The 13229-nt window shown below is 40.9% G+C and overlaps 1 protein-coding gene across 1 annotated transcript in view; it reads right to left on the bottom strand.

Annotated features, from left to right (window-relative positions):
• Positions 1-11817, bottom strand: part of gtf2h1 (general transcription factor IIH, polypeptide 1) — a 34981-nt gene extending 23164 nt beyond the window's left edge. The window contains exons 1-3 of the mRNA XM_034176332.1: positions 11622-11817; positions 11172-11340; positions 5073-5265 (exon numbers count right to left, since the gene is read on the bottom strand). Coding sequence (XP_034032223.1) covers positions 5073-5265; positions 11172-11325 — 347 coding nt within the window. The 5' untranslated portion in view covers positions 11326-11340; positions 11622-11817. The remainder of the gene's footprint in view (positions 1-5072; positions 5266-11171; positions 11341-11621) is intronic.
• Between the last annotated feature and the right edge of the window lie 1412 nt (positions 11818-13229).

Raw genomic sequence — 13229 nt, 5'->3', positions numbered from 1 at the left:
TTTCAAGTAAATGTACTGTGCACCGTGTTGCTCTGTAATTCTGGTTTTGTGCTTGTCTTATGCGGCCCAAACACAGGATTTACTCTTATCAATTAATCTATTCTTGCTGTACAAGCTCTATAATGTATGATCAAAATTTAATGATTGTTGAAGAAAATAATGTTATAGTTTCACATCCCATTCGGATTTTGTAGCAAAATACAACAGTTGATCCAAGTTAACTATTTACTTTAATTGACCAATCAAATGATTTATTATTAAAACATCACAACACACACATTAAACACACTATTAATACTGGCTGTTTGTTTCATTTCTTAAAGACGGTTCCTACATGTCTGCCATATAAGGGCATGTTGTGCCACTATGGTAACTCTCGCTGTGTATCTGCTCTGCTGCTCTTTCTGTGCGCTGCTCCGCTTAACTTAAAAGATGTCTATTTATGATAAAAGTAGGGTGTGGACACTGCATACTTTTACATGATTCTCCTTTGTTGACAGCTTCATTCATGAAGTCAGTGGTGTGACTGAGTGGCACGTGTTACATGTTCATATTTGCATCATTCTTGGCACATTCCTGACATTCATAATGTGACTTAACACATCTGAATAGGTTTCTTAATAGTGCGTGATATTCGTGGAGCATGTTTTTGGCTGTCAAAAAAAATCTTCCACGAATGTCACGCACCACCCTCATTTCGCCTGATGTCGTGGAGGTCGCAACTGAGCGTGTTGATCTGTCTTGAGTAGTGGTGATCCTTAATAGAGCGTGACAGTGTTCTTCTCTGACATACGCACAATTAAACCCAGCCGCACCGCATTCAGTTTCATTGCTGCAGTATGCTGAAGGACAGTGACGCCAAGTCGGCTAAAAGTTTCGTTCCAATGCTTATCAGCGTGCTCCTGCAGGTGTTCCACCCTGCTGCTGCGCCTGATGTTTGGGAAAACGCATGAGACGAGAGCCATGTGCAGCCACACATCTGGGTTTCTCTGTCTCCTCCTCCTCTCTGCGTCACTCCATGTCACAGAACCCAACTACGCATGCAGTCACAACATTCTTCTGCTGTGGATTTTGAGGAGCAAACCGAAGCGATCTGAATTGTTCAGCAGCTGATGGATGAATATGGGTGTGTGTGTGGAGACAATTCACCTCATTCACAACGTGAGAGAACGTAATGATGCCCTGTTACGCGCAATAGCACAGAACAGCGTGGAACATTATTCTTGACCGTGCGTAATGGTTCCTGATCATTCGCCAGCAACAAGTACCATTAATCGTAATGCGTGGTAACAGGTTGCAGCAGTTCCTGAGGACACCTGACGCCTCTGCCTCAAATCATCACATTCGTGATCAGCAGCCAAGAATGTATATGTTGTGGCATTCGAGACTTGCCGTCATTATGTGCAAACACAGCAGTAAAATAGCCAACTTTATAGCAGAGGTAAACATATTTACAGCTTGGTACAAAGAAACAGTTTTGGTCTCTAGCTAGTTTCTTCCTTTATGACAGCTGTATAGGGGTGAATGGCTTTATAGGTCATCAGTTTAAGATATTTTAAGTTAGAAAGGTACAAATAATTAGGAGCGAGATCAGTTTGAATGACAGAATGTGGCAATGAGTCGAGTGTAGAGCCCCTGAAGCAAAGGCCACAAGAAGTGGCTGCTAGCTGTTGTGAACTGACTGTGTATGTGTTCTATGAGCATTTTGTAAGAAATATCTAATATGGCTTGCTGCATCGCTAATTGTACTAACAGGGGATCTAAGATATCTGTGCGCCCGTATTTCGGCTGAGTGGAATATTTGCGTTATTTAATTTGTATGTTAGCACTGTCAGCAGGTATCAAGTTATGCCAGGTTTGCCCATATTCCACCTCTTTACTCATTTATGGGTTGACTACCGTTAGGTGGAATTAAGCACGAGTAGGGGCAGAGGTGGTGCCCAAGTGGTTTGTGCACGTGGTTTCAGTGTGGAAGTTTCACGGTTCAAACCCCACCCCTGCAACATTTCTCCATGAAATGTGGAGTTGTGTCAGGAAGGGCATCCGGCACAAAACCTGTGTCAATTCAACATGCAGATCCACCTTGGATTTCCTGTGGTGGAGAGCAAACACAGGAGCAGCCTGTGTTTGCTTTCCACCACCAGCTTCCAGCTGCAAATAGAACATTAATTTCCCTGAGGGACCTTGCCCAAGGGATCAACCAAGTTATCCATCTATCTATGCAGCAGATTGATCACATATGGGGACAGTGATTCACTAGAAATGTGGATTAGTGAGCTTTTGCTTACATTAATATTTTTGTCTGCCTGTCTGTCCCCGTCAGCACTCTACAGTGCTGACGGGGACTAGAAGGAGAGAGCATATCTCACCCATATTGGCCTCTCTTCATTGGCTTCCTGTTAATTCTAGAATAGAATTTAAAATTCTTCTTCTTACTTATAAGGTTTTGAATAATCAGGTCCCATCTTATCTTAGGGACCTCGTAGTACCATATCACCCCAATAGAGCGCTTCGCTCTCAGACTGCAGGCTTACTTGTAGTTCCTAGGGTTTGTAAGAGTAGAATGGGAGGCAGAGCCTTCAGCTTTCAGGCTCCTCTCCTGTGGAACCAGCTCCCAATTCAGATCAGGGAGACAGACACCCTCTCTACTTTTAAGATTAGGCTTAAAACTTTCCTTTTTGCTAAAGCTTATAGTTAGGGCTGGATCAGGTGACCCTGAACCATCCCTTAGTTATGCTGCTATAGACGTAGACTGCTGGGGGGTTCCCATGATGCACTGTTTCTTTCTCTTTTTGCTCTGTATGCACCACTCTGCATTTAATCATTAGTGATCGATCTCTGCTCCCCTCCACAGCATGTCTTTTTCCTGGTTCTCTCCCTCAGCCCCAACCAGTCCCAGCAGAAGACTGCCCCTCCCTGAGCCTGGTTCTGCTGGAGGTTTCTTCCTGTTAAAAGGGAGTTTTTTCCTTCCCACTGTAGCCAAGTGCTTGCTCACAGGGGGTCGTTTTGACCGTTGGGGTTTTACATCATTATTGTATGGCCTTGCCTTACAATATAAAGCGCCTTGGGGCAACTGTTTGTTGTGATTTGGCGCTATATAAAAAAAAAATTGATTGAAATTGATTGAATTGATTAATATTTTTGGGAAAAAAAAGGTAATTGAATTAACTTCATTTATTCTTCCAAATTTTCTAGATGGAATATTGCAGTTACTTCGCTTCAACTGGCTGGTGGTGCTTCCTATATAGAAAACAGGCTGAGCGGGCTGATCCTGCTTCCTGCAGAAAGCAGGAGGTACAGAAGCAGCATGAAGCACTGAAATGTTGGTGGCTTATGTAAACAAACAAGCATGTGCAATATATTGAAGCAAGCAAACTATCACTTTCTTCTTTATATATCCAACGTTAAGTCAATATATTATTTATCGTGATAAGCCTATGTGGATAGTCCGATTGTCTGCCTGGAGCCAACACGATTCCGTGATATGGCGGATGCGGAAACAAGTGGTGCCAGCGTATATTTGAGGATGAAAGTACACGACTTTTATATAAAAATCATCACACAGAATGTTCTGAAGTCCTTTTAATGGCAGTATAGACAGTGTTAACCCCTTTCCAGCTAATGACATGTTGATCAAGAATTCTTTCGAAACTTGCCGGAATGCATCTGGCTGTACAGTTTTGATAATCTTTCTGAAATTAACCACTACTAATACAAACAACGGAGTGTTTTAGGTATCTTTCAGTGGTTTTACCCAGTTAATTCACTGTATTTCTGAACGCAGCAACTTAAAGAGCAGTTGGCTGTTGATAACCATTTTCATCATTTTCAGGTGTAGCTTCCCATAGATTCTATGTCTTCAATTTGCCTATAGATGGCTCCACAATTTATCCTTTGTTTCAAGAAATGGATTTTATCTCAATCAGGACTAAACGAACAAAATATGACCAAATTTGACCAAAATAAGTTATAATAAGATAGTATTAATTTGTCTAACAAAGGTAAGTAAGAGTAGAAACAATGAGATGGTACAAATTTTAATTTTCAATGAACTTAATTAAGCCAACAGATTGTTTCTGAGAAGGTCATTGTGCTTCTATGGCAGACCAATTGTGCATTAATTAATGAGGCAGCAAATAATATTTTACTGCAAATGTGCAGTAAAATAACTGCATATGTGTATTTTGCAATGACGATCGAAACTGGTCACACAAATACCCTCTGCAAGTTTCAAATAATGATTGCTAGATCAACATGTGATTAGCTGGAAAGGGGTTAAAACTGTCTATACTGTCATTAAAAGGACTTCAGAACATTCTTTGTGATGATTTTTATATAAAAGTCATGTACTTTCATCCCCAAAGGAATTCTCAGCCACAATCAGTCAAATAGCTAACTGTGAACTGATGGTTTACCGCTAACAAAGGGTTAATTTGAAGCACTGTACTCATTTTAAATGATTCTACCTGGTATTTTCTAATAAAAGACATAAAATTGTCAAATGTTATAAACTTCAACTTATTTTATTCCCATTCACTCATGAATAATCTGTGCTATCAACAAAATATATGGGGGAAAATTCATAAAAAGTTTGGATTCTAAAGGGTTAATATCCCCATAGTAGGGTAAGAACTTAATTAAACCCTAAGAATGTATGTAGTGGTATGCCTTACACATAAAAATTGGGGTTAATTGATGCCCTGATTACATATTGTGCCTTTTTTGTTAGGGGAATATATCAGATATTGCAGTACAAAGACATGTTAATGTTTTGGCAAACAGGGGGTTAATCTGCTGCACTGTACACATTTTAATTTAGTACAACCATGATTTTCTAAAAGTAGACATCCATACCCTTCAAATAAAACAGGTCTCATTTTGTTCTACCACTGGGAGGGGTATGGGTATTTTTTTCAGCCCTTGGCAGCTGGACTATAAATGATATTGTGTATTGTAAATAATTACATGAACCAGAATTAAACACAAGACTAGTGAATATACTTAAAATAAAAACCCAGATCCAAGGCACTTCTAAATTTAGACACAATACTCAGACAACTGTTGAGCTGTACCTGTTTTTCTCCTCTAATTCCTTGTTAGCCTTCTTCTTGAACTTGGGAAGCAACTGCTGGAGAAGTTCCTTGGTAGCCTCACGATCTTTAAGTGCGCTGCTTTCATTGACGAAGTGGAATGTAGTACTCTCACCGGTATGAAGAACCAGCTGAAGCTGAATTTTGGCTTTGCCATCTGGGCTGATTTTCTGACCTGCACAGAACAGAAATGTATTTGACCTGGAGAACTCTCATAATTACTTTTGTCAAGGTGGTTGCCTCGACAATTTCAGTTATATTTTAACGTATTCTAAAAATAACATGTCCATCTGTACAGTCCGTGACACGATAAACCTCGTGGTATTCAATGTCCCATAAAATTGGCAATGAAAGTAGTTTATTCAACAATATTTTGAACCAACATCCCCTACATCAGTAGTGTCCAAAGTATTCCAGAAAGGGCCAAAAGGGTGCAAGTTTTCTTTGCAGCCACTGACTGAATTATGTTGTGCCTTTCAATTAAGTACATTTTCGTCAGATCATTAATAATGAAGAATGAACAAATTTCACATCTGCTGCTGACAGTAATTCTGCTATAAGGAAGTTACAAGTTTTCTACTATCACTGGGGAGGTGATGTTCTAGTGGGTAACTGTTGGGCTTGAGAACAGAGGATCCTCAGTTCAAATCCCAGCCAAGGGAAAGGTCCTTAATCCCCAAGTTTCTCCCGGTGTGTAGTGAGTACCTTGTATGGCAGCACCCTGACATTAGCGTATGTATCAATGTATAGCGCATTCAGCTTCTGATTCAGACAGAAAAGCGCTACATAAATGCAGTTCATTTATCATTAACATCTCTGGGAGTTCTAGGCGTGTTCTACAAGTGAAACGGAATCATAATCTTTAAAGGTGAAGGCACCTTGACACTTGCATGAATTTGATCCCCACACTGGCGAAAAAATTTGTCCCACTTGATGCCACGCTATACAAAATTAAAGCCTGCGCCACATAATTTCGTACCCGATGACGCATTTGCTCTCAGAACATGGCTGATGAAACCATTTTCTCATCACTCTCAGAATCACAGAGAAATTATCTACAGTGTGTGGTGGAGAATGCATTTGGAATTTTGTCTCAAAGGTAATCATTTATAATTACCTGAGGCCAACTGACAGAGATTTCTATACGAGGGCTGTCCGTAAAGTATAGGTCCTTTTTATTTTTTTCAAAAACTATATGGATTTCATTCATATGTTTTTACGTCAGACATGCTTGAACCCTCGTGCGCATGCGTGAGTTTTTCCACGCCTGTTGGTGACGTCATTTGCCTGTGAGCACTCCTTGTGGGAGGAGTCGTCCAGCCCCTCGTCGGAATTCCTTTGTCTGAGAAGTTGCTGAGAGACTGGCGCTTTGTTTGATTAAAATTTTTTCTAAACCTGTGAGACACATCGAAGTGGACATGGTTCGAAAAATTAAGCTGGTCTTCAGTGAAAATTTTAACAGCTGATGAGAGATTTTGAGGTGATTCTGTTGCTTTAAGGACTTTTCACGGTGCGAGACGTCGTGCTGCGCTCTCAGGCGGCATCATCAACCTGTTTCAAGCTGAAAACCTCCACATTTCAGGCTCTATTGATCCAGGACGTCGTGAGAGAACAGAGACGTTTCAAGAGAGAGGTTGCTGCATTTTATCCGGATATTCCACTGTTAAAGGAGATTTTTTTAATGAAAGACGTGCGGACGCGTCCGCGCGTCGGGACGCAGCCGACGTGGCGCGGCGGCACAGGAAAAACACCTCCGTGTTGATAACCATTTGTTAAAATCCAGTTGGCTTTTGATGGCTTTTAGTGGAGTGAGTATATGAGAAATTGTTTATCAGCTGGACATGTTCCAAATTGTCCTCAAGGCTTCCAACAGAGGTGTTTTTCCTGTGAAGGAGCGTCGCGGCGGCTGCGAGCCGACGCTGCAATCCGCCCGCACGTCTTTCATTAAAAAAAAATCTCCTTTAACAGTGGAATATCCGGATAAAATGCTGAAACCGACTTCTTCTGAAACTTCTCTGTTCTCTCACGACGTCCTGGATCAACAGAGCCTGAAATGTGGAGGTTTTCAGCTTGAAACAGGCTGATGACGCTGCCTGAGAGCACTGCGCGACGTCTCGCACCGTGAAAAGTCCTTAAAGTGACAGAATCACCTCAAAATCTCTCATCAGCTGTTAAAATTTTCACTGAAGACCAGCTTAATTTTTCGAACCATGTCCACTTCGATGTGTCTCACAGGTTTAGAAAAAATTTTGATCAAACAAAGCGCCAGTCTCTCAGCAACTTCTCAGACAAAGGAATTCCGACGAAGGGCTGGACAACTCCTCCCACAAGGAGTGCTCACAGGCGAATGACGTCACCGACAGGCGTGGAAAAACTCACGCATGCGCACGAGGGTTTAAGCATGTCTGATGTAAAAACATATGAATGAATCCATATATACTCAACAAAAATATAAACGCAACACTTTTGGTTTTGCTCCCATTTTGTATGAGATGAACTCAAAGATCTAAAACTTTTTCCACATACACAATATCACCATTTCCCTCAAATATTGTTCACAAACCAGTCTAAATCTGTGATAGTGAGCACTTCTCCTTTGCTGAGATATTCCATCCCACCTCACAGGTGTGCCATATCAGGATGCGGATTAGACACCATGATTAGTGCACAGGTGTGCCTTAGACTGTCCACAATAAAAGGCCACTCTGAAAGGTGCAGTTTTGTTTTATTGGGGGGGGATACCAGTCAGTATCTGGTGTGACCACCATTTGCCTCATGCAGTGCAACACATCTCCTTCGCATAGAGTTGATCAGGTTGTCAATTGTGGCCTGTGGAATGTTGGTCCACTCCTCTTCAATGGCTGTGCGAAGTTTGCGACGACGAACTGGAGTCAGGTCGAGACCCCGATGACGATGACGAGCATGCAAATGAGCTTCCTGAGACGGTTTCTGACAGTTTGTGCAGAAATTCTTTGGTTATGCAAACCGATTGTTTCAGCAGCGAGTGGCTGGTCTCAGACGATCTTGGAGGTGAACATGCTGGATGTGGAGGTCCTGGGCTGGTGTGGTTACACGTGGTCTGCGGTTGTGAGGCTGGTTGGATGTACTGCCAAATTGTCTGAAACACCTTTGGAGACGGCTTATGGTAGAGAAATGAACATTCAATACACGACCAACAGCTCTGGTTGACATTCCTGCTGTCAGCATGCCAATTGCACACTCCCTCAAATCTTGCGACATCTGTGGCATTGTGCTGTGTGATAAAACTGCACCTTTCAGAGTGGCCTTTTATTGTGGACAGTCTAAGGCACACATGTGCACTAATCATGGTGTCTAATCAGCATCTTGGTATGGCACACCTGTGAGGTGGGATGGATTATCTCAGCAAAGGAGAAGTGCTCACTATCACAGATTTAGACTGGTTTGTGAACAATATTTGAGGGAAATGGTGATATTGTGTATGTGGAAAAAGTTTTAGATCTTTGAGTTCTTCTCATACAAAATGGGAGCAAAACCAAAAGTGTTGCGTTTATATTTTTGTTGAGTGTAGTTCTGGAAAAAAATAAAAGGACCTATACTTTACGGACAGACCTCGTATATTGTCAATATTATTAACAAATATTAATGTCTTTATATTTACTTTGATGCCCTTATCTTGATGCTGCCTTTCATTTTGTTTTGATTCTGTTCTCTGTTTTCCATATATATATGTGCATATGTAAAAGTTCATGTACCACTATTCTTCTAAATAATCACTCATTGTTAAAACAGTAATATAAACTAAACTGTTGAGTAATCATTACAACTGTTCCATGAGAAAACAACACTTGTTCTTTTGCTGAATGCTAACACAGAGGAAAGTAACATTTGTTGGTGAAAGAATTCACAGATTGTTTTGCTAAGAGCTATGTTTTTGTCGAGCACAGATTAATATTTCGGCCTTGAGCAGAGAATAACACAGCCTATACATAAGTTCGAGGCTGGCGCTGTAATGTTTCAACTTGAAGAACAATTACTATCTGTCTGAGCAAGACTGCAGGGCGCCTTCCAGGTGCGAAGTGATACAGAATGAACTGACTGAAAAACACAGCTGTGCCTTGTATATTATTCTGTAATATGTCTGTGTGTTAATAAATTCAGGAGCAAAGTGGGCGGGCCCTTCAGAGCTGACTGACGGACAGTGACGAGGGGGTCACGCTGGCTCTCCCTGATCAGGAAATGAAATTCAGTCTCTGGCGTGATCATTCTTTGTGTTTAGTTAACTGAGTTGCTTATTACAGATTTCAACTCTGACACCAACGTATGGCCATCAGGTATTGTGAAGACCTGGCATCCGTCCATCTGTCTGTGTGTGTGTGTGTGTGTGTGTATATATACAGCGTAAGTCCAGTTCTATTACTGCCACAGTCTTCAAATTCACAGGGAGCATTCTTGGGACACAGACCTTGGACATGTTCAAAGATGGCTAACCTTGACATATTTTAAGAAGGTAAAAAGTCACATTCTATTTGAATCTGTTCCGCTTTGTTTTTGAGTGTTGCGGGATGACAGCCAATCATAGTACAGCTGCACCATGACATCAGTGGCTGGGCTCTTCAAAAGCTTTGCTTTGTGTTTATATGCATGTCTCTCATATATTATGTAAGAGCTATGGAGAAATAAACACTTCTACGCCATTTTTGGAACCTAATAACACCTCTGAACTTATTTCGCTGACGTTAGTATGATGACATCACAGGCTGGAAGCTAGCTGCAAATCTAGCGAGAAATAAACATTTCTAAAGCTGTTTTGGAGCCCAATAACACCTCTGAACTTATTTCGCTGACGTTAGTATGATGACATCACAGGCTGGAAGCTAGCTGCAAATCTAGCGAGAAATAAACATTTCTAAAGCTGTTTTGGAGCCCAATAACACCTCTGAAGTGATTTATAAGATATTTAGCGGATGTTAGCAAACTTCCTATGGAGTTAAATTTGTCTCATTAATACCTGCAAATGCACAGAGGGTGATCTACATATATTCCTTGACTTGCACAACTTCTGCTCGTCAAAAGCTCATGTAAACACACATGCAAAGCCTCCTGTAGATACCGTTAAAACGTAAATATTGTTTTTGATTTAATGATTGATAGAGGGGCTTTACTGAACATGTACAAACTGTACATAAGACAATACGATCTTAATAATTAAACAACTGCAACGAGTGCAATGCTCATATGGCCGAGGGTATTTTAGCATTGCGTTATACTACATATATATATAGTAATGGATTGGTAAAACACTTGCATTTTTATTCCTTTGTACTAGTTAGATAATGTACCTCTAAAATTATTTTTATTATAGATGTAACATCTCTACATAATCTAATTTCAGGTTAAGATGCCCTGTGCGCAATAACATGCAGTGTTTGGAAATAACATGCGGAATGTTCATGACTAGTTCATCCAAGTGGCACGAAATTTATGCATGCGAGAAGTTTTAAACCTTTCAAAATTTTCTTTGTGCACTGGCACGCAGCCGTGCATAGTTTACAAGTGTTTACGACAAGTTTACTCATTGGCACACACGATTGCATGTCAGTGTGGGGATCAAATTCATGCAAGTGTTAAGGTGGCTTGAGAATGCACTGCGGAATGGTTGGAACAAACAAGCTTCCAATCAACAAATATGGCATGAACATGAAAATTACCCTGTAAAGCAACACAGCTCATTGCTGCAAACTCTATACATCAACAGTCTTGAAACAAATGTTTTGAAATGTTTCAGTTGATTTTTTTTTTTGTGTGTCCTCTAGCGTTGAAACATAATAAAACAGAAGTCAATAAACTATGATTAGTTCACCTGTATTCCACACCAATTTTCCTTACACTTTTTTTTGTCACAGAGCCATAGCTCCATTCCCAGGAAGGGGCCAAGACCCCCAAACCCCCCCGTAGTGGGGGAATAACAGTCAGGCCCTATGATCCCATTGTTTTTGAATTGCAAATTTAAAGGCTACAGTTAGCACAGGGTCTTCGTCCAGTCGCATGTACGCTGCTTGTCTAGCAACTGACAAATCAATGATTTAATCACACACTTACAGCGAATATCTGCATACAAATGGCTGACTGTGAAGCGGTCTTTGCCTTCTGGACCCCAGGCGATGCGTTCAGCCATGAGATAAAGTGTGCCATCCTGCTTCTTCTGACGAACCTTCTTCACCACCAGAAGAACCTCCTCTGACAGCGAAGCCATGGCTGAAACAAACAGCTGACCGAACAAACTGTGAAAAATCCACATCCTCCATCCCAAGAGAAATAACTACACAAGCGCCTATGTGACGCTATAACATCATGATCCCAAAGAGATTAACAGTGAACACGTGTTATAGCTGATCATATTCCAATGTTCTTAATAAACACGATAAGTTTCTTTTTAATTGATTAAAACGATTTGACTGCAAGCACCATGGTAATTTAGCGAACGTCAACCTGTGTCCTGTTAGCTAGCATTCAAGACAAAATGCCTGAAGAAATCTGCAATAAACTTACTGTAGCTCAATTTCACTCGATACTACCACATATACTTCGCTTTCCCCGCAACACATTCTATCAAAATGATCGACTATAAAACTTAAAATCTAACGAGCGAGACATCAGGAACACAGTTTAGATCACTCCAACAGTGAACAACCAGACTTGCACAGACATGACTACCCAACTGTCACGACGGCAAGACGCTGCTTCTTCTGTTTTTGTTATAGCGGCTGGCAAACAACTTTTACGTGCAGTACTGCCACCGTCTGTAATGGAGTACTTTTCAGAACAGTTACAGCACTCATTTCCTTAAATCCTCCCTGCAATTCCTGTTCTAAAACTGAAAACAGCTCGGTACACCCTCTGCATAATTTCTCTAATACCTCATGTGAGTCCTTTGGAGTCAAACTGAAGCGGACTCTTGTTCCCTGCATTGGTAACAACGAGCACAGCGCTTGGATAGTAAAATGTAGATGAGTGGGCCAGGTAAAAAAAAAAAATAAAAAAAAAAATAAATAAATAAAATTGCAACCATTAAAAATAATAACAACAACAACAATAAAACTGTGCCAAATATCTTTTTGTGAGGTAATAGTTTACGCTTGATTTCTATATTTTGTTTCTTTTTGTTTGTTTTCTTCTGTTTTTCTTGTTGCTTAATGCTGACAAATATACTGTATTTGTTATCTTTCTGCCACCCGATTCTGTTTTTGCTCTCTGTTTGAGGTGCGGCTCCATCAGAAGTGGGAGTGTGGCCGTCTTCTGCAAGCCTCCCGTCCTGAACACCAGCATGGAGTCTCAAAATTTCCTGTATACAGTGGGGGAAATAAGTGTTCCATCCTCTGTCAATTTTGCAGGTGTTTCCACCTACAAATGGAGAGGTCTGTATTGTTTTATTGTAGGTACACTTCAACTGTGAGAGACAGAACTAAAAAAAAAAAAAAAAAAAAATCCAGAAAATCATATTGTATGATTTTTTAAATAATTACATTGCATTTTATTGCATGAAATAAGTATGTGATACCCTAGAAAATCAGACCTTAACAATTGGTACAGAAACATTTGTTTGCCATTACAGAGGTCAGATGTTTCCTGTAGTTCTTGATCACGTTTTCACACACTGCAACAGGGATTTTGGTCCACTCCTCCATACAGATCTTCTCCAAATCTTTCAGGTTTGGAGTTTCAGCTCCCTCCAAAGATTTTCTATTGAGTTCAGGTCTGGAGACTGGCCAGGCCACTCCAGGACCTTGAAATGCTTCTTATGGAGCCCCTCCTTAGTTGCCCTGGCTGTGTGTTTGGAGTCATTGTCATGCTGGAAGACCCAGCCATGACCCATCTTCAATGCTCTTACTGAGGGAAGGAAGTTGTTTGCCAAAAATCTCGCAATACATGACCCCATCCATTCTCCTTTCATTACAGTGCAGTTGTCTTGTCCCCTTTGCAGAAGAGCACCCCCAGAGTATGATGTTTTCACCCCCATGCTTCACGGTTGGGATGGTTTTCTTGGGGTTGTTCTCATCCTCTAAACACGGCAAGTGGAGTTGATTCCAAAAAGCTCTTTTTTGGTCTCATCTGACCGCATGACCTTCTCCCATGCATTCTCTGGATCATCCAGATGGT

Source organism: Thalassophryne amazonica, chromosome 8 (assembly GCF_902500255.1).
Source record: "Thalassophryne amazonica chromosome 8, fThaAma1.1, whole genome shotgun sequence".
NCBI lineage: Eukaryota > Metazoa > Chordata > Actinopteri > Batrachoidiformes > Batrachoididae > Thalassophryne > Thalassophryne amazonica.
The sequence above is the reverse complement of the archived record's forward strand: the minus strand, read 5'-3'. Positions and strand labels throughout refer to the sequence as shown.